At 36.9% G+C, this 27,105-nt stretch overlaps 1 protein-coding gene across 1 annotated transcript in view; it reads right to left on the reverse strand.

Annotated features, from left to right (window-relative positions):
• TEX9 (testis expressed 9) overlaps positions 1 to 12,271 on the reverse strand; it is a 53,881-nt gene extending 41,610 nt beyond the window's left edge. Inside the window, exons 1-4 of the mRNA XM_077748151.1 lie at positions 12,224 to 12,271; positions 12,028 to 12,119; positions 4,866 to 4,929; positions 3,045 to 3,124 (exon numbers count right to left, since the gene is read on the reverse strand). Of these exons, the coding sequence (XP_077604277.1) occupies positions 3,045 to 3,124; positions 4,866 to 4,929; positions 12,028 to 12,119; positions 12,224 to 12,250 (263 nt within the window). The 5' untranslated portion in view covers positions 12,251 to 12,271. The remainder of the gene's footprint in view (positions 1 to 3,044; positions 3,125 to 4,865; positions 4,930 to 12,027; positions 12,120 to 12,223) is intronic.
• Between the last annotated feature and the right edge of the window lie 14,834 nt (positions 12,272 to 27,105).

The following is a 27,105-nucleotide window of genomic DNA, read 5'->3' on the forward strand; positions in this document are numbered from 1 at the left end:
GCTTCAAGAGAAACTAGGGATTAGCAGTCTTTACTATCATTTCAATCTTTTCATTTACTTGATAAAAGCCAGACCTCATCTTCTCTGTAATCCAAATTTTGGAATTTTGATAGTATCATCTCCCATAAAATATCAGAAAGGGTTATAGGTAATAAGGAAAGGTTGTTTCATGTGTGTATATAAATAATGATATAAAAAATTTTATGGAAAAAGATTTTATTAAAAAAATTAAAATACACTATGCATTAACTCCTTGGAAGCTGGACCTGATCTATTATAGCTATAAACTAGTAGCTAGGCCTGGCATGGATGGTGTTCAAAAATTATTTTTTTCAGAAAGATTTACTGATTTACAGTAAAATATACTCTTTTTAGGTACACAGCCCCATAAATTTTAACAAACATTATGATCATATAACCACCACAACAACCAAGATAATGTTTCCATCACCCCCAAGAGCTTCCCTGTGCTTTGTAGTTAATTCCCTCCCCTCCACGACACACAACCACTAATCACATTCTGTCTCTATAGTTTTACCATTTCCAGAATGTCAAGTAAATGGAACATAAGGGAAAGGAATAGAGATAGAGATAGAGAGAGAGAGAGAGAGAGAGAGAGAGAGAGAGAGAGAGAGGCAAATCAGGAAATAGACTTTTAACTATAGAGAATAAACTGATGGTTACCAGAGAAGAGGTGAATGGTGGGGGAGGGGTGGATGGATGAAATAGGTGACGGAGATTAAAGAGTGCACTTGTCATGATGAGCACAAGGTGATATATGGCAGTGCTGAATTACTATATTGTACGCCTGAAATTAATATTACACCATATGTTAACTAACTGGAATTTAAATGAAAACTTGAAAAAAATGGAATCATCTAGCATATATATATTTTAGTCTAGCTTCTTTCACTTAGCTTCTATATTCTTGCTGCATCAATAGTTTATTGCTTTTTACTGCCAAGTAGTATTCTGTTGCATAGATATACCATAATTTGCTTATCCTACCTGTTTACTACTTGATAGATCTTTGAGTTGTTTCCAGTTTTTGCAATTATGAATAAAACTCTATAAACATTCACCTAACAGTTTTGTTTGGATATGTGTCCTCATTTTTCTTGGGTAAACAGCTAGAGGGGAATTGCTGGATTATATGCAGTATTTATTAGTAAATGATGTCCCAATATTTCAAGTATGAGCCAAATATACTACTTCTTAAATAACACATTTCTTTTTTGTTTCTAACACCTCTAAAGTGTTTAAACATTGTACTTTCTTAGGGCTGTGTTGTTCTCACAGCCTGCTTCTTCATCTCAGAAGACTGGGATGACGCACAGCAGTTTTCAGATTTAAACAGTCACAAAAAGTTTTAGTCTATCACTCAAAGTTTCTTTGCCAATACAACTCCCTCAAAAACTAGTGGATTTCACACCTATTTGATCCAGTTAGTTCTGTGTGCCATTACCACACCCACAGTTATTTCCAAGACTGTATTTCTTTATACTGAACATCTCACCCTCCTTCCTCCCTCCTCCCCAACTTTAAAAATGGCTTACTTTGAGGTCGTCAGGCTTCTGTGGGGGAAACTATGATTTAGTTTAGCTTTAATTAGATCTTTGCCCTGAGCCATTTTACCCGATTGGTAAGTTTCACTAGGTGCCATTCAAAACGATCCTTGTCCTGAATAATCTTAATCTACTATAAAGTTTTATCAATAGCATGAAGAGCACATCTTTCGTTTGATTTTTACTTCAAGGTTGATCATTAATAGGCTTTTGTTCCTCAAAGAATATCTCAATTAGATCTCATAATTTTTTTGGTCAAAAAGCAGCTAATTCTACAAAGCAAGGGTAATCAACACAGTGCGGTACGGGCATAAGAGATATAGATAAATGGAGTAGAAGTGAGAGTCCACCAATAAAACCATGTGTCTCTGTTCAGCCGATTTTTGGCAAAAGTGCCAAAACTATTCAGTGGGGTAAGAATAATATAGCCAATAGTAATAACACATACTACTAATATTCTGTTTTCCAACCTCTCCCCGTAGAGCACAAGTTCATTTGACACCTGTTCTGCCTTGCAACTTAGCAAAAGTGGCAGTTTTACTAAATCCACTGCCGGTACATTTAATACAATTTATCTTTCCAGCCTCCAGGATCAGTTTCCTCACTGACGACCACCTAACTACACAGCTAAAGCCACACTTTATGAAATTTTGTCCTAGGGCACCTGATTCTCAATACCAATTACTATTAGTTAGGATAAAATAGGATAGCAACCCCAAAATTCAAAGGCTAAACACAAAGTAACAGCAGAGAGGGAAAGAGGGCCCTTGTCTCCCCTAAGTTCCACATGGTCACCCAGAGACCAGGCTGGGAGGTTCCATCAACTGGATGTTCATTCATCATGGCAGAGAAAAGAGTCAGCCAGCAGTTCGAAATCCAACTCCTATCTTGGCTTCGAAGAGAACAATCTGACTTTTGCTCACAGCAAGAAACTTAGGCTGTTGGGTGATCACTATTACCTCTGCTATAAGATTTTATAGTTTTAGTCACATAGATCCTTTATGTTTCCTATTAAATTTATTCCTAAGTACTTTTTGGTTCCCTATTTTTTTTTGACATACCTGAAGTTCATGTGAAATTCAAGGGAAAAAAGATCTAATATATTTTATTTTTACCTAATTTTCATATGCAATTTTAAAAGAAAGTATAGTATGTAAGAACAGGTTCAGAAAGCTTACCAAGTGTGGTTTGCATCTCAGTGCAATCACACATTATCTATATATCCTTGGGCAAACTTCTGAACTTTGCTGAGCTCTAGTTTCCTCATTTTTAAAATGAGGACAATAACATTTATTTCAAAATAGTACTCTGAGAATTAAATGAGATAAAGTAGGTAAAAGGTTTACACTGTGTCTGGCTGATACAAGCCCCCCATTTTATTGGTATATTATACCTTATTCTTCAAATTATAAATTTCTAATACTTACCTGCAAAAAGATCTTACCTAATAAAAGAATGGTGTTTGAGAATTTAACTTACCTTGAATTGCAATCCTCTTCCTTTTCATATGATTTAATTTGTGTTGAAACAGGCCTGGATTGATCTTCTTGCTGATCTCTCTAATTAAATGAGTAAGTCATATAAACAAAATAAGTCATATAAACAAAACCCACAAAACCAGGATATGGTCAAGTGTCTTTCTGATCATTAATCATGTGAAAGTTGTTCACAGTTTCCATGAAATCCAGGCACAGAATTCTAAATGTGATGGTATGAATATAAGGTTTGGAACAATGTAGTTTCACCTTTATTTTGGATTAAGAAAGTCAATTTTAAGGGAAAAATGTATCAATTCCTTATCTGATCTTATCCAACTCCTAGTTCCCCACTACGTTAGACTCTTCCAACTTGTGTAACATACAAAGGAAATTAGGCTCACATGAAACGAGAACATAAATCTGTTTAATGGGTAGAAAACCTTGTCTCAAATCAGGCAAAGCTTCAATGTTAAGATCATGAAGCACTAAACTACTACAAGTTTTTTGTAATGATATATCAAGAAATGAAAGTGAGTAAACAAAAATTCAATGCAGCCAAAGTTATATCCATTAACTTCTGTGGGGCAGCAATGTCCTCTCCCCTTTCCCAGCCCTTCCAGGACTTTACTCTTTTTCAGGGTAGGGGTAGACTGTTCTTACTAGAGGATTCTTGAAGCAACAAAACCCTAATTCTCCTATAACATGGTTTGTCTGTTATTTTCCTGCTCTTTAGACACTGGCAAAACTAAAAGATATCATAAATATTTATTTTTAGTAAAATATATAATTACAAATGACACTAGGAAATCTGTAACCATTCTTTAAATACATTACCAGAAAAGAATGTGATGTGTGTGTACGTGTGTGTATGTATGTATGTGTGTGTATGTGTATATATATATATGTATGTATACACACACATACTTCTTATTTCAAAACTAACAAATAATGATGGACTGTATAAGGCATTCAAACAAATTATTCCCTATTCTTCACTATGCCTGTAAGGGGGATGGGTTGAGAACTTAAAAACTGAGTAAAACTGAAACAAGTTTGAAAGCAGTTACTTTATTCTTCTAAGGAATAAGTAATGGCAATGCTGATGCACAAGGAACTGCTTACAGTAGGAATAACCAATTTGGTAGCCAGAATGGGGCAAAATATACTTACATTGTCTAGTGATAAAACTTCACTACATTTTCTCTAACTATAAATCTGACTACAGTCTAGCCCTAAGAATCTGAGTTACATACAACTGCAGAATTTAAGAAACCAATTACCATCTGAGTGTCAGTGATGACGGTTATCCTTTATTCAACTTTTTTCCAGAGCCCATGTTCTGTCCTTACTGAATTATCAGAATTAATTCTATACATCTAATCTCAAGCATTAATTTTAAAGTAGTGGGAAAGATTACTAAGTATAAATGTTCTTACTAATTAGATGACTGGAACATCAAATAGAAAATTCTTTTTCAGTGGCTTTTTGAAAATGCATGCATATCAAAAACATACTTGCATATATATACATACACCTATTCACATATTCATGTTCATTCTATGATAATCCAATGAACTAAAAATTTATGTTTTGGGCACTTTTTTATTTATTAAAAAAATTTTTTTTAATCCTTATTTATTTTTGAGAGAGAGAGACAGAGACAGAGCATGAGTAGGGAAGGAGTAGAGAGAGAGGGAGAAACAGCATCTGAAACAGGCTCCAGGCTCTGAGCTGTCAGCACAAAGCCCGATGCTGGGCTTGAACTCACGAACCGTGAGATCATGACCTGAGCCGAAGACNTAATAATTGCATATTTACTTACTATTACTTCCTCAGCTTGTCGAACCAGATCAGCTGTTTTTGCCTCCAATTCTGCATTTAAACGTCTAAAGGCAGAAAATAATTTAACATTTGGGATACACTGAAAATTCTGACAAAAGTAATTAAATTTCAGTAACTATACTTTAGCTAATCAAAAAATACCAAAATATATACATGACACTTTTATCCTAAAATTACCATTACTACTCGAACTCTTACCTCCAATTCCTCATGATTCCTCACCATTTGTGGTAGAAATTCATACAGTAACTCCTGGCCTCTCTCTGGCCCTCACTTAGGTGGGAGATTTATTTGGGTAGAATAAACTGAGTGGGTTCAACTCAGTTTCACTCTCCATCTTCTTGGGATCAACTCCAGATGGGGACAGGAACAGGGCAGGGAAGGGGAGAGGCCTGCTTTGTCTGGGGTGTTGCTGCAAATGGGGAGGTAAATCTGGGTTTAGTGAGCAGACCTAATGTGGCTCACACTATAGCTACATACTTTAGTATCAGCTTCAGAAACAAAGGTGACTGTATGGGCCTCCACTTGCCACTCCATCCCCCACCCCCACTCATGCCTCCGCCCTGCCCCGTCTACCTGAAATCTAACCAAAAACAGGAATACTATTTGGCCCCATTTAGACTGGAAGAATGGCAAGAATGGGAATATCACTGAAGGAAACTGTTTCTAAAGAAAAAAGTGCTCATAATCCTACCACCATCATCCAATTGTTTTATTTTTCATATTCCCTTTTAGCTTACATCTATACACACAATTTCATACTACGTTTTCCTATAACATAGAAGCAATGTGTATCCCCACATAATCTTTTTATTTATGCCTTAAATGGCTACACAATTCTAATGAGTTGCACTTAACATAATGTACTAAACTGTTCCTACTGTTAAAGACTGTTTTTCACTTTTAAAGGTTAACACTAAAATAATTATCTTCAAAAGCATGTAACTTTTTAATTTTACTCATAGGTCACATTTCTAGACCATCTATGCTCTTTTGAAATTAGATGAAAGGAATATGTTAAACAATTTTTTAAATGAAATATATTTTCTCAGATATGTGATTCAGAAGAAACAAAATTCAGACAATCCCCAACCCCAGTAAAAAAAAAAGAAAGAAAGAAAAGCAATACTATGTCCCTTATGCTTTCTTAAAACAGTCTAATGTTGTAAGAAATATTTTCACATCTTAGGATCAGTTAATCAAAAGAAAAATAATAAAGACTTAAAGTTGCATTAAGATGCCATTACTTGATTTTTCACATTTTCTTAAGAATCATGAGAACTTAGAAGCTTCTGATCAATGTAGTATTCTGGGGATGACTTAGAACACTATTCTGTCCCAAACCATGGATGCTGAAATGGACGTGCTGGATAAAATGTAATGAAGGAAATATTGCTAAGCACCAACTCCGGCAAGGGAAATACCCTGGCACTAAAAATAAAGCAGCAACTCAAAGTGAGAGCAGTAAACAGGAACAGAGGCCAAAACAGTCTAACAGCTAAAAACTGATGCATGTGTGGGAGTCATGAAGGACTACACCTGTGAAACACAGACTATAAAAACACTAGCCATAACCTTAGGTGAACAGAAATGAAACTGGAGCCATGGGTGGAAAAGATTCTCTTGTGAGTGGTCAGAGCGGATTCATCTGACCCAAATGGTGTGGGGGCCCTGTGCCACATTTCATTATAGAAAGGTGCACTGAAACTAGTGAAAACTCACTGATAAGCTAGGAAAGGTAAATGTGAAATCAACCTACAGTGACATTTATTCATGTAGAACATATGAGCTCTCTCAGAAAGCAAACCCTGGTAAAAATAACCTCACAGAGATAACAAATTGCATTAAAAAAAAGTTACCAAGACAGAGAAACAGCAGACACAACAAAATGTATACTGTAGTAACTAGATTATTGAAATCTAAAAATCGAAATCTAAAACCTATTTTTAAATATTTTAAATCAGCATTTTTCATTTGCCCACTCCCTAAAAAGCAGGAATAGAAACTATTAGTCAAGAACTAGTATTTGTTTTTAAAAAGAACACTGAATTTAGAAAAGACCAAGAAGAAATTAAATTAATAAAAAATACAGTCTCCTTGCACTTAAAGACTCAAACTCAGTGGCTATAGGGAACAATCAAATGAACTAAAGAGGAAATGAATTAGAAGACAGATAAGAGAAAATTCACCTAAAAGGAGGAAAAGAGAAACAAAAAGATAAAAATACAAAAGAAAGGTTAACATGCATTGAAGAGAGACTGAAAGACAGATATACATCTACCTAACAGAAGTTGCAAAAGGAAATCCCAGAGGAGGGAACATCAATACTCAAATACTGAGAATTTTCTAGTACTGAAGAAAAACATGGATCTCAAGTAGAATTAAGAAAACAGGGGCACCTGGTTGACTCAGTCAGTAGGGTATACGACTCTTAATCTCAGGGATGTAGGTTTGAGCCCCATGCTGGGGGGAAGAAATGACTTAAAATCTAAAAAAAATAAAAAAAAGAAAGAAAGAAAAGAAAACGAGCCCACACTGGTATATGTCACAGTGAAATTACAGAACTTCAAAGACAAAAATAATCTTTAAATTATCAAAGCAATTATTTAAGGGAAAACATAGTCTACTAGCATGATGTTAGAAAAAGCTGATAGTAGATGGCTTATCAACATCTCTAGATTCCAATGGACAATGAAGTGTTATCTTTAATGGATTGAGGAGGAACAAAACTGACCACTTAGAATTCTATGTCCAGCTAAACTGCCACAGAAGAATAAATGTGACAAAATTTTCAGAAAAACTGGAGACTCAGAAAAAAGTAATGAGGTCTACACTTCAGGAAGGAGGAAGCTGAACCTAGAAAAAAAAAGTCACAACGAGGAAAAAAATTAGAAAATATGATGATAAATCTAAATTAGTACAGAACATAAAAATAACATTAATGATAACCTGGAGAGTAGGAGTATTCAAAACTAAGAGGAAGTAAAGTATTATCTAACTTGAAAGGGGGAAACCAAGTTAAAGTATTTTAGGTCTTTCCAAACCAGAAAAAGAAAAATAGAGACATAACAAAAACTTCAATCCAACAGAGTACAGAAAAGAACAAAGGGATAGTTAAAACACAAAAAAAAAAAAAAAAAATGGCCCAAACAATTTCAAATTAATAACACAATAATGTAAATAAATTCACTTATCAGAGACAGAAATTATCAGACTGGATATAAAAACAATGTTTTTAAAGCTAAATGATATAAAAAGCTTAGAAATAAAGGAATAAAAAATGGCACTAATAATGAAAGGAATAATTCAATTTATTATTGAATTCAATTTAAGTAAATCAAACAATATAGTGTCCAAACAAAAAAATGAACACAATTATATGAAGAATTTTTTACACTATAATTATAGCTGATTTCAATACACATCTGACGGAATCAACGGAGCAAGCAAGAAAAAAAATGCTGCGGATACTGATAATATAGACAGCCAAATTAATTAGCTTGAGCTAAGAGATTAATCAACAAATAGTAAATATACTTTCTATCAGAGAATACATAAACATTTATAAAAACTGAACATGTAGCTGTTCATAGGTAAGTTTCAATACGTTTTAAAAAATCATTAGTACGTAATTCTCTTACCATAGTGCAATTCAACATAAATTTTAAAATAACAAAAATAAAGCAAGCAAACAATCTACATGCATCTGACTCTCCATCTCTGCTCAGGTCTTGATCTCAGGGTGGGGAGTTCAAGTGCTGCATTGGGCTGGGCATGAAGCCTACTTAAAGAAAGAAAGAAAAGCAGCAAGTTCTCTGAAAAGACCCATAAAATAGACCTCCCAGCAAGACTACAAAAAAGAAAAAACAAAAATAAATGATACTAGAAAGTTTCTGTAAGATGTGTGTGTATAAGGTTACAGATACACACAAGACATAAAATACACACACACACACACACACACACACACACACACACACACACACAGGNTCCTAGAAATAAATAAAAAACATTAAAAAAAATACACACACACATATACACATAATGGAATATTATTCAGCCATAAAAAATGAAATCTTGCCATCTGCAACAACATGGATTGAGGTAAAGAATATTATGCTAAGTATTATGCTAAGAGAAAGACAAATACCATATGATTTCACTCATGTGGCATTTAAGAAACAAAACAAAATGGGCTAAGGGGGAAGAAAAGAGAAAGAGAACTAAGAAACACTTAACCATAGAAAATTATTCAGTTATTTCGTGTGGCTAGGATAATATGAATATCAAAATCAGAAAGGAAAAGAATTAGAAAAAAGTATAAGACCAATTTCCTTTGTTCGAAGATGCAAAAAAGAAACTACATAAAATTAGAGCAATCAAATCCAGCAGTCTTTAGATGAAAATAAAAAATCTGCTTAGTAGTTCAGTATGTTAAAACATTAAATATTGGGAGAGGGAGGGCATTTAATCACCTAAATTGGGGAAAAAAGTTCTGATAGGATTTAACAATCATTCAAAAAAGGAATTAAAATAGGAATTAGGAATAGGAATGAAAGGAAATAGGAATTAAAGGAAATAATGCCCTTAAGCCTGATAGAAGAATCTAGTAAAACTCTATATCAAATTTCATATACAGCGATAAATTATGTGGGCTCCTTAAAATCATAACCAAGATAAGGATGCTCATCATCCACCTAGGACCTTAGGTGGAGGTCCTAACCAGATTGATTAAAAAAAAAAAAATGCATAAGAAATTGGAAACACACAAAACTAACATTATCTGCATTTGATTTAACGATGATTATAAAAAATCCAAGGGACTCTACACAATGACTAAGAGAGTTCAGCAGGACTGACTATAAATAAATACAGGCATAAGATCAACATACAAAAATCAATAATGTTCCTACACATCTAATCAATTAGAAATATTTTTAAAGGCCATTCACTATAGCCACAAAAACTGTAAGACACCTAGAAACAGATTATATATGTGAGGGTTTAATGTAGTAATATAAAATACTAAAGGAAACCAAAAAACCCCAACTCCATATTAATGGAAATGTATCATATTCATGGCAAGATTCAATACCATAAAGATGCCAGTTCTCTGCAAATTAATCAGTAAATCAAATGCAATTGGCTTTATATGGGCATGGGGTATGGGGAGGAGTGGGACTTGCTCTACCGATTATCAAGACCATGATAACAGAGGTCACATAATCTTACTGTTTAGATTTCTGGTTTTATAGTATAGGCAAAGCAACTTGGAAAACCTATTGACTTGAGTAATCAACATATTATTTAGTCAATTCTCTCAGATGGTGATTACTTCCCGAAAATATTTGACAGGAGCTGATTATACACAATTCTGGATTGGGATCCCCAAAAAGTGCTGTGCTCTGCTGATTGGAGACACCCCAAATATGCTTAATACTAAGACACTATGTAGCAAAATACTCTGTTATTAACTCTTATTTTTGCCCGTAAGAATAGCCAGGTATTTTACTCTTCTGCTTGGCACAGAAGTGATCTATAGCCTCGGGCAGAGCTGGGGAGCTGCTCTGTTCATATAGGCCTCAGATTTGCACACGTGAGATAACAGAACAACTGGTCACTTTTACCAGAAAATGACTTCTGTTAAAATAGATAGCTCCTATAGATGTCTTTAAGAAGACTCTAGGGGCGCCCGGGTGGCTTAGTCGGTTGAGCCTCGGACTTTCGCTCAGGTCATGATCTCGCGGTTCGTGGGTTCNAGACTCTAAGCAGGACCATAATAACACACCAGCGCCAGTGGCAAATTATAACTCTAAATAAGTAAATGAATTAACCTAATCGATGCAGGTATTTGGTGCTCTCTAGCATATAGTAATGAAAATAACTATTTGGGGTTGATTGAGCACAGCTGATTGAGACCTATATATAGACAACAGATGAGTTGCTGAGGTAAACTCTTGAACTGAATTAAGACTCCAATTTCATTAAACAGAGGAGAATGATAATCTTCCTACATGTTATGTTATGGCAAATTAACAAGTACATGTCTAGTTCATCAAGAGAGTTCACTTCAGTTTTAACTTTAAATATGCTTTAATTTTAACTGTAGATCATATGGTAACTCTTTGTTTTAACCATATGAAGCAGTGTTATGTTTCTCAACCTTAAATTAAATTAGATAAACTAAAAAGAAAATGAGTTATTAAAATATAAGTTTTTGTAATGGTATACGCAATGACAAATAAAAGACTTGGTCTCTTACTCTACAGAACTTACAGTCCAGTGGAAGAAACACAGAAAGTACACTAACAAATGAATTTGTCACAATTATGCTAACTGCAAAGAAGAATTAGTAAGTCCGTTAAAAATAGAGTAACTGGGGAGCTTACTTTTTATAGTTCAGGAAGACCATGCTGAGCATTACAGGTGGAAGTCATGTGTATGATTGCCCTCAAGGGAAAAATCTGAGAAACGTAAAAGGCCAGTAAGGCTGGAGACTGGTAGGCAAAAAAGAGAGGGTACCAGATAACACTAGAGAAAGAAGCCAGAGAAGACCGTTTTTAAAGTGCAACAGGGAACCAGTGCAAAGTTTCAGGCATGGGAGTGACATGATCAAATTGAATGACTGTGTGTGAGAACTGGGGGAATGAAGAGTGAAATAGTCTAAAAATGAAAGCAAGTGTTTTAAGAACAGGTATAATTATACTGAGAGCAGTTAAGTAAAGGAAATCCTCTTCCCAACTCCACCAAATGTGGATGAGAACGGGAATTCCAACTGCACTGAGAAACGCGTTTTCGATTTAGAAACCAAGAGAAATTTACACAATTAAACTCTAGGAACTCCAAATTAAGTGGATTTTCTCAAACTACAAACTTAAACATCAGCAATTCCTGCTATCCAAATCACCAAGAGCAGTATCATTCTCCTGATGAACATGTTTAATTGGGCGAATTTTTCATTCCCTTCAAATACGGAACAACAAGCAGAGAAAAGATGAAGAAAGACTAGTGAACAGGATGATGAAAAGAGAACAGTGAACAGCGAGTAATCCGAAGATCCCGTCAGTCACCAGGCAAGTATTTGTAAGCAATCTCATTTAGGTAAAAGAAAGAAGGAAAAGGTGAACTGCTTAATTTCTTACTTATATTCTTCCTCCCTGGCAAGGAGGTCCCGTCGAGACGCAGCAGAGTGCTGAATACGCGGCGGGAGCGGAGTGCTTGGAACGCTCCGTCTCTGTAAAAGAGAAATAGACTTTCAGACCCGAAATTAAATGTGGTTCCACGTTCTCAGCCCGCTGGAAATCTAGTCGCTACTCAGGTGTCGGTATTTAAACTGACCCGGGAACCAACGCTGCGCCCCGCCATCTTTCGTGACTGCGACGCTGTTACCGAGGCAACGAACTCATCTTCCCGCGAGAGTTCCCGCATCCCAGACAGCCCGCCGGGGGCACCACACTAGCTGGGGAGGGGCCTGAGGGCTGGGGAATAAGCACAACTGCGGCTCTAGCTGTGAACTGAAAGGGGGATCCCCGCTCTCCGCTGACCAGGTAGCTCAAGAAGCCAACCTAGTGCGTGGACTTATACTTTAAAAAAAAATTTTTTTTAATGTTTATTTATTATTGAGACAGAGAGAAAGAGAGCATGAGTGGGTGGAGGGGCAGAGAAAGAGGGAGACACAGAATCCAAAGCAGGCTCGAGGCTCTGAGCTGTCAGCAGAGCCTGACGTGGGATTCGAACCCACAAACTGTGAGATCATAACCTGAGCCGAAGTCGGACGCCCAACCTACCGAGCCACCCAGGCGCCCCGACTTATAAATTCTTAAGTTGGGGTTGGAGAGGTTTACAATCAAGAAAGCCAAGTCCATTTATAAAACTCAGTAAGAAGCAAGCTAGCAGAGCCCCTCCTCTGTTGTGGTTTTCCAAATTTACCAGCCAACTCAACCTCCACCTGGTTTTTTAAAAAAAAAGAACTCGTCATTGGAATTTTAGGTTCCAGTTTCTCACAACTAGAGCATCAGCCAATCTAAATTAATCCTGGCTCAGCTGCTTACTAGTAGTATGGTCTTGGGTAAATCACTCTGTATCTTGGCTACTTCACCTGTAAAATGAGAATAAAAAATAGTTCCCATCTCATAGAGTTACAATGAGGAGTAAAAGAATTTGTGATTAGGATTACGGCTGAAACACAGCAAGCAGTTAAAATTTCTAACTCTTTTGGAATAAAACTGAGAATTCAGAAATAAACCTTCACATTTAGGGTGTTAAACTAAAAAATAAAATTGCCAGTTATTTTACCGGCAAAAAATGGGTTTAGCAATAGCAGAGAATTGGAATCTAGAACAAGCAAGCTGCAGCAGAATCACAGGCAAATCCACAGAACACAGGAGAGGACTGCTCTTCTACAGGAAAAGGGGGGTGTTGGGAAAGCTGTTAGAAACAAAAACCCTATTGGAATAAAAACTGGGAGTTTTAAGTATAGTTGCTATTCTTTGACTGAGCTGTGACAGTCTCTCATTGGCTGAGTTGTGACTTACTGGCTGGGCTGTTGTCAGGGTACGGAAAACCCTTCCTCTTCTAGGGACAGTAAAATGTATCCATGTGCAAGGTCTGTCTCTTCCTGTTGGATTTGGAATTGTCAAGTGGTAGAGTTTTGAGGAGCTCCCCCTCCTGGTCTTTTGACTCCATTCTAAACAAGGTTTCCTATTACTTTCACAAGGATCAACATTTGGCAAGGATGCCAAGAGCATTCAATGGGGGAAAGAATAGTCTTTTAAACAAATGGTACTGGGATGAGTGGATATGCACATGCAAAAGAATGCAATTGGACCCTCATTTCACACCAGATATACAATTAACTCAAACTGAATCAAACACCTAATCTTAAGAGATAAAATAATAAAGCTCTTCAAAGAAACTATAGGTGAAAATCTTCATCACCTTTAAGTAATCATTTTTAATGTAACACCCAAAACAAACCACAAAAGAACAATCAATAAACTAAACATCATCAAAATAAAAAACATTTTGTTTTGGGGTGCTTGGGTGGCTCAGTTGATTGAGTGTCCACTTCAGCTCAGGTAATGATCTCATGGTTCATGAGTTCGTGCCCTGCACTGGGCTCTGTCCTGACAGCTCAGAGCCTGGAGGCTGCTTCAGATTCTGAGTCTCCCTCTCTTTGCCCCTTCCTCACTCATGCTCTTTCTCTCTCAAAAATAAACATTAAAAAAATTTGTTTCAAAGGGTACCATAAATAAAGTGAAAGATGAACAAGAATGAGTGCTGGGGAAAATGTGGAGAAATTCAAACCCCCATACACTGTTGGTGGGAATATGAAATTGTGCAGCCACTGCGGAAAAACAGTCTGAGAGTTACATAGAGTTCCAGATGATCTAGCGACCTACTCTTAGGTATATTCCCAAGAAAAATGAAAACATACACCCTCACAGAAAATTGTACACAAATATTTATATAGCAACATTATTCAGAATAGCCAAAAAGTGAAAATAACCCAAATGATCATAAACTGATTAATAAGCAAATAAAAGTGGTATAATACTACAATGGAATATTATTCAGCACCAAAGAGGAATGAAGTACTGACACATACTATGGATGAACCCTGAAAATATGAAAAGTGAAAGAAGTAATTCATAAGAGGCCACGTATTATGATTCCATTCCAATATGACTACATATTATATGAAATGTCCAGAATAGGAAAATATATATTGACAGAAACTAGATTAGTGGTTGCCCAGTTTGACAGATGATTGGAGACTGGCTAAGCTGCAAGGGTTTTTTGGTGGGGGTATTGTAAATACACTAAAATTGATTGTAATGATGGTTGCACAACCTTGTGACTATACTAAAAGCCAGTGAGTAGTACAATTTATATGGGTAAGTGGTAGGTATATGAAAAACATCAATTAAGTTGTTAAAACATTAAAAAATAATTAAAATGAAATGCGATGGAGAAAAGTATACCACACTTATGCCAATCAAAAGAGAGATGAAGTAGCTACATTAATTTCAAGTAAAGCTGACTTCAGAACAAGGAAAATTATCAGCAACAGATAAAAGCATTACGTAATGATAAAGAGATTAACACTCCATGGAGAGACAACATTCCTTAATGTGTATGCGCCAAACAATTTAGTGTTAAAATGCATGAGGCAAAAACTAAAAAGACTGCAGAAATACAGACAAGTCCACTAATATATTTGGAGATTTGACACCCCTCTTTCAGTAATCGATAGTTTAAACAGGAAGAAAATCAGTAAGGATATAATTGTTATTAATCATCTTGATCTAATTGACATTTGGCGAATACTCCCTCTAACAACAGCAGAATAAATATGCTTCTCAATGTCACATAAAACATTCACCCAAACAGACCACATCCTGGGCCACAAAATGCACAATAAAAAATTTAAAAGAATAGAATTTATATTCATTTCCTAGGGCTGCTGTAATAAAATATCACAAATTAGGCGGCTTAACAGAAAGGAGGGGCACCTGGGTGGCTTGGTTGAGCATCTGACTTCAGCTCAGGTCATGATCTCACGGTTCATGAGTTTGAGCCCCCTGTCAGGCTCTGTGCTGACATCTCAGAGCCTGGAGCCTGCTATGGATTCCGAGTCTCCCTCTCTCTCTGCCCTTCCCCTGCTCTTGCTTTCTCTCTGTCTCTCTCTCTCAAAAATAAATAAAAATATGGGGTACCTGGGTGGCTCAGTTGGTTGAGCATCTGACTTCAGATCAGATCATGATCTCACAGTTCACGAGTTCAAGCCCCCTGTCAGACTCTGTGTGGATTCTGTGTCTCCCTCTCTCTCTGCCCCTCCCCTGCTCATGCTCCATCTCTCTCTCTCAAGAAATGAGTAAATATTAAAAAAATTAAATAAATACATTTTAAAAACTAAAAAACAGCAGAAATTTATTGTCTCACAGTTCTAGAAAACAGAAGTACAAAAAAGTGTTGGGAAGGCCATGCTCCTTTTATTTTTTTTATTTTTTTTATTTTCTATTGTTTATTTAATTTTGAGGGGGAGCGAGACAGAGCATGAGCAGAACAGGGGCAGAGAGGGAGACACAGAATCCGAAGCAGGCTCCAGGCTCTGAGCTGTCAGCACACAGCGTGACTCAGGGCTCGAACCACAAAATAAGGACCTGAGCCTCAGTCAGCCACTTAACCAACTGAGCCACCCAGGCACCCCTATGCTCTTTCCTTGCCTCTTCCTAGCTTCTGGTGGTGGCTGTTTCAGGTGCATCACTTGAATCTCTGCCTCTGTAATCAACCTGTGTTCTTCCCTAGTCTCTGTCTTCCCACATGGCATTTCTTCTAATAAAGACTGCAGTCATATTGGTCAAATACACTGTTTTCATGTCACTCTCAGCACACCAATAGTGATGTTATTGGCTAGGAATGCCTGGGCGGGGGGGAATCACCTGGACTCACACCACTTGTGGAAAGCCCCCACAGATATTTCCCCAACCAGAGCCAGTGTTGTGGTTGGACTGACCCTTACCGTTCTTATCATGAATGTAAGATACACCCCAGCAATAACCATGAGGGAAAAAATAAAGTTTATTTTTTTTAATGTTTTTTATTTATTTCTGAGAGAGAGAGACAGACAGACAGACAGACAGACCGACCGTGTGAGCAGGGGAGGGTCAGAAAGAGAGGGAGACACAGAATCTGAAACAGGCTCCAGGCTCTGAGCTGGCTCTCAGCACAAAGCCTGATGCTGAACCCACGAACCGTGAGATCATGACTGGAGCCGAAGTCGGACGCTTAACCGACTGAGCCACCCAGGTGCCCCAAAAATGAAGTTTATTACTCACAAATCCTGGAGGGTACAGAGCATGTCTAAAGGCCATACAATGGACACTGGAGGTTGAGAGAGGGAGTACAGACCTGAAGTCCTGCCTTTACCAGGGTTCAAGATGGGTTGCCTAGGGTTTCCCTGATTCACTTTTATTGGTGAATTTTCAAACATGAGAGAACTGGGGCTTGGGAAGGGGAAAGGGGGGTCACTCAAGCAGTCAGTTATTTAGGTTTCAAAGGGGTTTCTACAAGGAGAACTTTATGGATAGGGGAGGTCCCATTCCTTATCTAGTTATTTAACTAGTAGCTGTGTCATCCAGCTGGCAACATGTTTATTCGAGATGGATGTCTTTGAAAGGGATGCCTTGGCAATCAAAGGCTTAATGTCAGCCACTTACTACAGACCCACCTTAAATGACCTCATCTTAACTTGATAATATCTGCAAAGATCCTATTTCCAAATAAACTCAATCCACAGGTTAGGGAGCATGGTTTGGGACCTGAACATATCTTTTGAGGGGACATAATTCAACCTATAACAAGATCATACAAACTATATCCTCAGCCCGTGATAGAATTAAACTAGAAGTCAGTAACAGAAAAATAGCTGGAAAATGTCAAAATATTTAGAGATAAGACACAGACTTCTAAATAGTACATGAGCCAAAGAATAAGTCTCAAGAGAAATTTGAAACACATTTTGAATGAAATGAAAATGAAAATACAACTTATCAAAACTTACTGCAAGCAGCAAAAGCAGTGCTTAGAGTACTTAGCATTAAATGCATATATTAGAAAAGATGAAAAACTTAAAATTGGCAATCCTAGATTCATTCCACCTTAGGTAATAAAAGAAAGAAGAGCAGCTTAAGCTTAAAGAGAAAAAAAAAGGAAAAGGGAAAAAAAGAAATAAAAATTAGAACAGCAATCAGTGGAACTAAAAATAGGAAAACAATAGAGAAAAATCACAGAAACCAAAAATCTGGTTCTTTGGAAAGATTAATAAAATCAATAAACCTCTAGTCATGCTAACCAAGGAAAAAGAAAGGAGACAGAAAATAAATTACCTGTTCTGTGTTACTTTACGTGATGGTTAGTCAGGTATGACCATGAGAGGAGACATAGGAGGGAAACAGGATGCAAAGCATGCCAAACAAAACTACATGGGAAAGCCTCAGGTGGTAAGGAGACAGAAAACAGAAACAAGGGAGAACCCTGGACTAGAGCTTTTATCGGGGTTTCTGCAGGAAAGGCAAGGCAGTTTAGGACTGACTAGTTTGAATAATTTCAGTTGGCCTCAGGGTATAGGGGCTGTCCCTAGTTGCCTGGTATCTGGTCCTGGGACAATTAAGGCAGAGGAATATTGCCTCCTGGGGTGTACAGGACAGGTAGAGGAGATATGATGCTGAATTGGTTAGTTTGCATACCAAAGGCATGCTCCTGGCTGAGCCCTTTGCTATCTCTGAGAATTGGCTTAGCCCTAGGAGAGACAGTCTTTCCCCAGGCTGCAAGGTTTTTTAAGATGTCAAAACACCATAATCCACAGAAAAATTAAAAATATAAACAATATAATACCAGGATCAGAAATGGAAAAGGGATAATCTTTAATTATCTCATAAACATTAAAAGAATAATAAAAGAATACTATAAACAACTCTATATCCACAAATTTGATAAATTAGATGAAATGGACCAATTCCTTGAAAGATGCAAAGGACCAAAACTCAGACAAGGAGAAATGGATAATTTGCATAGGCAAGGACTGAGTCAATAACCTTCTGAGAAAGCACCAGGCCCAAATGGTTTCACTGATGAATTCTACCAAATATTTTTTTAATTTTTTTAATGTTTTATTTATTTCTAGGAGAGAGAGAGAGAGACAGCGTGAGCAGGAGAGGGCCAGAGAGAGAGGGAGTCACAGACTGAAACAGGCTCCAGGCTCCGAGCTGGCAGTCAGCACAGAGCCCGACGCGGGGCTCGAACCCACGAACCGCGAGATCGTGACCTAAGTGAAAGTCGGACGCTTAACCAACTAAGCCACCCAGGCACCCCAATTCTACCAAATATTTAAAGAGGAAATGTTATCAATTCTCGACAATGCCTCCTAGAAAGTAGAGATAGAGGGAACACTTCTAATCATTCTACTAGTCCAGCATTACCCTAATACTGAAAAAACAGCTCAACACATTTTAAGAAAACAACGGACTGATATCTCTCATGAACATAAATGCAAAAATCTTCAACAAATAATAGCAAATGGAATCTAATGATGTACAAAAAGAATAATACAACACAACCAAGTGGGAGATTTATTCCAGGTATACAAGAATGGTTAAACATTCTAAAATCAATGTAAGTCAGCATATAAAGAAGAAAAAACACATGATCATAAATATTGATGCAGCAAAAGCTTTTAGAAAATCCAACAACTTTTATGGTAGAAAATTTCTTGGCAAAAATTTTCAGAGGGGAACATTCTCAACTTGACAAAGAACATCTACAAAAAATCTACAGCTAACAGCATGCTTACTCGTGAGAAGCTGAATAGTTCTCCCTAGGATCTGGAACAAGACAAGAAAGTCCCCTCTCACCATTCTTATTTAATATCAGACCTGAAGTCCTAGCTGATAATAAGACGAGAAACGGAGCTGAAATGTATACATTGGGAAGGAATAAATAAAATGTCTTTGTTCAGGTATTATATGTGTGTCTATGGAGAAAATTTCAAAGAATCACAAAAAACATCTCTTGCAGCTAATAAACAAAATTGATAAACAAAATATTGAAATTTGGATCCATTCTATACCATGGATGAATTTTGAAAACATGTTAAGTTGTAAAAACTGGACACAGAAGGACAAATATTACCTGATTCTACTTTTATGAGGTGCCTAGATAGGCAAATTCAGAGACAGACTATAGACTAGATGTTACCATGGAATGTGGAGAGAGGGATTGGGTAGCTACTTTTTAATGGATAGAGAGTTTACGTTTGGGATGATGAAAAAGTTCACTGCACAACAGAGGAACCTACGGAAACATGACATGAAACATAATGTGGTATTCTGTATGGAATCTTGGGACAGAAAAATCTATTAGGTAAAAAACAAAGAAATCTGAATAAACTATAGACTTTAATTAATAATAATATAACAAGATTGGCTCATGAGCTCCAATAAATGTACTATACTGGTATAAGATGTTAATAATAGGATAAACTGGGTGCAGGGTATATGGAAACTCTCTACTATATTCTCAATTTTTCTGTAAGCCTAAGTCTGCCTAAAAAATAAAGTCTATTTTCTAAAAAAATAAGCTAAAAGAGACTAACAGAATTGTGAGCAAGATTATCTGGGGCATTCTCTTCTGTACAACAACCAGATTCTGTTAAACAAACAAACAAACATATGCATTGCTGAATTTGCAGAGGTAAGGAAAACTTCTGCATCCTCCTGACATCTCCCACTCCAGCTCTCTGACCTCTAAAAGAAACAAAACTGATTCTGTGAATAGACAATTAAAAAATAAAATGGGCTGGGGCTCCTGGGTTGGTTAAACATCTGACTTCAACTCAGGTCATGATCTCACGGATCATGGGTTCAAGCCCTGCATCGGGCTCTGTGCTTACACTCCAGAGCCTGCTTGGGATTCTCTCTCTCCGTCCCTCCCTCTTTCTCTGTCTCTCCCTCAAAACAAACAAATAAATAAACTTTTTTAAAAAGTTAAAAAAAAAATTAAATGGACTAACCTGAGAAAATGCCCATAAAAGCACTGTGCTCAGAAAACAAGGCTTAGATCATCAGTAAGATGGGGGAGCTGAACATGAGACCCTTGCTCTAAGCTACTAGACTAACTGATAAAGGCTAAAATAGCTCCAAATTGGTAATGTCCCTACGCTCCCAGCAGAATCAAACACAAACCCTTTTCAGAGATAAATATCCCTAATTTAAACTCACCAGATTCTTGGATTAAGATCAAGAAGATGTGAGTGCTCCATCAAAAATCACCAGGCATAAAAGAAGCAAGTCACCATGAGTGAGAAATCAAAGGACATAATAAATATTTATAACTCCCAAGAAAGTCAGATATCAAAATTTTATCAGTTGTGAAATATAGAATATCTATTTAGAATATATTTAAAGAACTAAAGGATAGAATTACAGTGATGAGCAAGCAACAAAGGCTATCAGGAATGATCAAGCAGATGTGACAAATAATTGTATGATGCTTTTAGACATTAAACATATATTTGTTGAAATGAAAATACTCAGTGGATAGGGTGAATGCCAGATTACACACAAATAATTTCTTAACCATAAAATATCTAAAAGAACTATCCAAAATGAACAGAGAATGACAAGGACATGGTAAATATAAAAGAAATATTAAACAATCATAGAAGTCAGACTGAGAAGATCTGACATATAATCAATCAGATTCCCAGGAAAGATTTTAAATATTGAGAAGCAATAGTACAAAAGTTAATTGCTTCGAATTTTTGAGAATTTAGGAAAGACATGAATGTACAGATTCAAGAAGCACAGAATATCACAAGGAGGATAAAGTTAAAAATATATTCTTAGACCTGTTATAAAGCCCAAAAGAATTTTTTAAAGCATCTTTATTTTTTTAATGTTTTTTAAATTTGTTTTTGAGACCGTGAGAGACAGAGCATAAGCGGGGGAGAGGCAAACAGAGAGGGAGACACAGAACCCAAAGCAGGCTCCAGACTCAGCTGTCAATACAGAGCCTGACTTGGGGCTCAAACCCACAAACAGTGAGATCATGACCTGAGCTGAAGTTGGACGCTTAACCAACTGAGCCACCGAGGTGCCCCTAAAGCATCTTTAAAGTAGCCAGAGAGAAAAAAGACAACCTATAAAGAAGGTATTACACTGAAAGCAGATGCTTTAATAACAACAATGGAAGCCAGAAGACAGTAAAATGAGTGAAATCTCAGGACAGTAAGCTCCATTATAAGAGAATTTGGGTCAAGTATGATGGATGACTAATTGTCAGTTAATCATTAATGATTGGCTATGATTGGCTGCCTTCTCTCCAGCTCCCATTTTCAAACTGGGTGGGACAAACTTTTATTTTCTGAGTGGAAGAGATAGAGGATATGGAGGGAGAAAGAATGGGGATATTAAAGCTGTGTGAGAAAAACATAAGCACCCTATCTCAGGACAGAGAGAAGCAGAGGGAGAGTCCTTTATTACCAGTATTCTTCTACTCCACTCTCCTTAGATTAGAATGATTAAATGGGCCCCAGCTATATAGGAGATTACTATAAATGCTGTCACTGTCCTGGAAGTTCAAGACAGAATCCAGAATTGGCACCACTGGTGTTTATTTTTAATCAGACAGCCACCACCAAGTGGTGCAGAACCATAATCAGGATGAGCAAAGATTTTAATTATAGAGCCAGACCACTAACATTTCTAGCCAGCCAGCTAGACAGACTCAGGTGACTCATGTCTTTAGTTTCCACAACGAGCCCACTCTTCTTTGTATACAGTTAGATATTTTCATCTTCCCTAATATTCCCATATTCTTTCCATACTCTGAGGGGATTTTATTGTATCCTCAAAGTGATCAAAGAAAATTTCAGTCTAGAACTGTGTGCTCACTACTACTGTATTGCAAGAGTGAGAGTATAATAAAGATATCTTCAGATAAATAACACCTAAGAGATTCACCACCCACATACACATGCTAAAGGGACTTATAAAAGATGTATTCAGGAAAAAAGAAAATCATACCAGAAGAGCATTTTGGGATGCTAGAAGAAATAGTAAGCATATAAAATGGTAAACAGGTATGTCAGTCTAAATAAATAATGTCTCTAAAATTCCTACTAATAATAATGCCTAATATGTGAGGATGAAACATTGGATTCTCATCAAACTGAGGAGGAGAAAGGAATGTCTTTCTCAAAGAATGTCTTTATCAAACAAAGAGCACCCCCCCAAAATCTGCATCTAGCCTCATATTTAATGATAAAAAAACAAATGCTTTCCCCATAGTATGAGTAACAAGACAAGAACTTCCATTCTTAACACCCTTATTCATAATCATACTGGAGAACTGAAGCTTCCCTTCTATGCAATAAGATAAACTAATTTATCAATCTTGGAAAGGAGGAGATAAAACTGTCTCTATTCACAGATCATATGATTGTCTATTTGGAGAAACTCCAAAGAATCTACCCCAAAAAGTCCATGGAACTATTTAGAGATATTAGTAAAGTTGTAAGATACAAGGCCAATACAAAAAACTAAATGCAGTTCTAAATACTAGCGATGAACAATTGGAAATTGAATTCTAAAATACAGTACCATTTACAATAGCATCAAACAAATATGAAATGCTTAAGTATATATCTACCAAAATATATGCAAAATCTATAAGCTTAAAACTGCAAAATGCTGATAAAAGATACCAAAGGAGAGACTCAATATTGTGAAAATACCAATTCTCTCTAATCAACATCCCCGCTGGATTTTTCTAGAAATTGAAATGCTAATTATAAAATTTATATGAAATGACAAAGAAACTACACTAGCCAAAACAATTTTGAGAAAGAACAACAATGTTGGAGGACTCACAATACCTGATATTAAGACCACAATGATCACAACAATATAGTACTGAAAAAGAAAATACATACAGATCAGTGGAACAGAAAACAGAGCCCAAAAGTAGACCCACACATTTTAATAAAAGTGCAAAGGCATCTGATGGAGAAAGGATAGTCTTTTAAAAAAATTTTTTTAATGTTTATTTATTTTTAGAGAGAGAGAGACAGAGCATGAACAGGGGAGGGGTAGAGAGAGAGAGCGGGAAACACAGAATCTGAAACAGGCTCCAGGTTCCGAGCTGTCAGCACAGAGCCTGACACGGGGCTTGAACCTGGGAACGGCGAGATCATGATCTAGGCTAAAGTTGGCTGCCCAACTGACTGAACTGCCACAAGGATCGTCTTTTCTAATAAATATTGTGAAATAATTATACATCCATATTTTAAAGGTTAATAGGATTCCTACTTCCCACAATATAAAAAACAATTTGGATGTGACTTATAAAGTTCAACATATAGTTACCATATAACACAACAATTTAGGAACTACCCAAGGCAAATGAAAGCATGTCAAACACAAAAGACAGTATATTATATGATTCCATCATATTAAATTCTGGAAAAGGCAAAACAATGACTGAAAGCAAATCAATAGTTGACTAGAACTGGAGGTGAGACAAAGGTATTGACTGGAGAGGACCACAGAGAAATTTTAATTGTTGGAAATGTTCGATAATCTTTTTTTTTAATGTTTATTTTTGAGAGACAGAGCATGAGCAGGGGAGGGTCAGAGAAAGAAAGAGAGAGACACAGAATCTGAAACAGGCTCCAGGCTCTGGGCTGTCAACACAGAGCCCGACGTGGGGCTTGAATCCATGGACTGTGAGATCATGACCTGAGCCAAAGTCGGATACTCAACCAATGAGCCACCCAGGTGCCCTGGAAATGTTCTATAATCTTAACCATGGTGGTAGATACATCTCTATTTATAAACACAGAAACTCCTTAAAGTACACAATAAAGTCTGTGACTTTCATTGTGTGTGAATTATTTCTCAATAAAACTGTGGGAAAATGATTGCTAAAGATATTCCTAAAAATCAGACTCCACCAGAAGCCTACTAGAACTGATCCATGAATTCAGCAAAGTTTCAGGGTACAAAATCAACATACAGAAATCGGATGCATTTTTATATGCCAATAATGAAGCAACAGCAAGAGAAATCAAGAAACTGATCCCATTCACAATTGCACAAAAAACCCATAAAATACCTAGGAATAAACCTAACCAAAGTTGTAAAAGATCTGTATTATGGAAACTATAGAAAACTTATGAAGGAAAACGAAGGAGACACAAAGAAATGGAAAGACATTCCATGCTCATGGATCGGAAGACTAAATAGTCTTAAAATATCATTACTACCCAAAGCAATCTACATGTTCAATGCAATCCCAATCAAAATTGCACCAGCATTCTTCTCAAAGCTAAAACAAACAATCCTAAAATTTGTATGGAACCACAAAAGATCCCAAATAGCCAAAGTAATATTAAAGAAGAAAACCAAAACGAGGGGCATCACCATCCCAGACTTTAGCCTCTACTACAAAGCTGTCATCATCAAGACAGTATGGTATTGGCACAAAAATAGACACATAGACCAATAGAATAGAATAGAGAACTCAGAATTGGACCCACAAATGGATGGCTAATTAATCTTTGACAAAACAGGAAAGAGCATCCAATGGAAAAAAAAAATAGTCTCTTTAACAGATGGTGCTGGGAGAACTGGACAGCAACATGCAGAAGAATGAAACTAGACCACTTTCTTACACCATACACAAAAATAAACTCAAAATGGATAAAGATGTGAGACAGGAAACCATCAAAACCTTAGAGCAGAAAGCAGGAAACAACCTCCTTGACCTCAACGACAGAAATTTCTTTCTCAACATATCTCCAAAGGCAAGAGCAAAAATGAACTATTGGGACCTCATCAAGATAAAATGCTTCTGCACGGCAAAGGAAACAATCAATACAACTAATAGGCAACTGACAGAATGGGGAAAGATAGTTGCAAATGACGTATCAGATAAAGGGTTAATATCCAGAATCTATAAGGAACTCACTAAACTCCACACCCGAAAAACAAACAATCCAGTGAAGAAATGGGCAGAAGACATGAACAGACACTTCTCCAAAGAGGACATCCAGATGGCCAACAGACGCATGAAACGATGCTCAGCATCCCTCCTCATCAGGGAAATACAAATCAAAACCACACTGAGATACCACCTCATGCAGGTCATAGTGGCTAAAATGAACAAATTGGGAGACTCTAGATGCTGGCAAGAATGTGGAGAAACGGGTACCCTCCTCCACTGTTGGTGGGAATGTAAGCTGGTGTGGCCCCTCTGGAAAACAGTGTGGAGGTTCCTCAAAAAATTAACAACAGAACTCCCCTAGGACCCAGCAATAGCGCTGCTAGGGATGCAGAAGTCCTGATGCATAGGGGCACATGTATTCCAATGTTCATAGCAGCACTCTCAACAATAGCCAAATCATGGAAAGAGTCTAAATGTCCATCAACTGATGAATGGATCAAGAAGATGTGGTTTATCTATACAATGGAATACTACATGGCAATGAGAAAGAATGAAATCTGGCCATGTGTAGCAACATGATGGAACTCAAGGGTGTTATGCTAAGTGGAATAAGTCAGGCAGAGAAGGACAGATACCGTATGTTTTCACTCATATGTGGAACAGGAGAAACTTAACAGAGGGCCATGGGGAAGGGAAGGGGAAAAGATAGTTAAGGAGAGGGAGGGAGGTAAACCATAAGAGACTCTTAAATACTGAGAACAAGCTGAGGGCTGATGGAGGTGGGAGAGAGGGGGAAAGGGGAGTTGGGCATGGAGGAAGGCACTTGTTGGGATGAGCACTGGGTGTTATATGGAAACCAACTTGACAATAAACTATAAAAGAAAACAAAAGATATTCCTAAAAGTTCCTCCAATTCAGTTTGACTTCCTTGAATCACTTTTCAATGAAGAATCATCCCATGTCCACCGTTCCCCATACAGTATTATTTTCTGTATCATCAAGTGTGGGTTATGCAGCGTTTATTAAGAATGTTCCACTATTTTCCCCAGAAATTTCTTCCATGCCCCTGACACCAATCCATTAAGTTTTGATATGAATATTGAACTAATGATAATTAAAAGCAAAACTTTTATGTTTCTGCTACTTGTCTGACTTTAACTAGAAGATGCCTTCTGACTTCAGATACATTAAAATGTGAAAAAAGGAGAACATCTTGGAATTAAAATGTGGTAGAAACAAACAAGATTTTACTACTATGTAATAAACTATCCCCAGTAATGATTTTTGGTCAATTTTATATAATATTAGTGTAACTAACTTGGCTATCTTTTGTTAGTCATTTTCATTAGTCTATCTTTTCCTCCTCTTTTTTTATTTCTAGAGCTCAGCCCAAATGTGACAATGCAAGGGCCCTAGAGAGCCAAAGTTGGTGTTCAACAGAGTCCAGGATGCCTGAGGGGAGAGGGGTAGATAAACCTGACAGAGGAGTAGCAGTGCCTTTAAGATAAGACCTGTTTATAAATACAAGAAAGATGCCTCTAGGAGCCCCCAGAAATACTTGAAGGACACAGAAGTGGATAGGATCTTCTGTAAGAAGGTAGAGCAAAAGGCAGTGACATCTGCATATTAATGAAGGAATGACTTCTATCTCTGACCCCAACAAACCTAACTCGGGATATAAATGTGGCAAGTATAAAATGTAACTAAAGCCAGGA

This window comes from Crocuta crocuta, unplaced genomic scaffold (assembly GCF_008692635.1).
Source record: "Crocuta crocuta isolate KB4526 unplaced genomic scaffold, BGI_CrCroc_1.0 scaffold130, whole genome shotgun sequence".
Classification (NCBI taxonomy): Eukaryota; Metazoa; Chordata; class Mammalia; order Carnivora; family Hyaenidae; genus Crocuta; species Crocuta crocuta.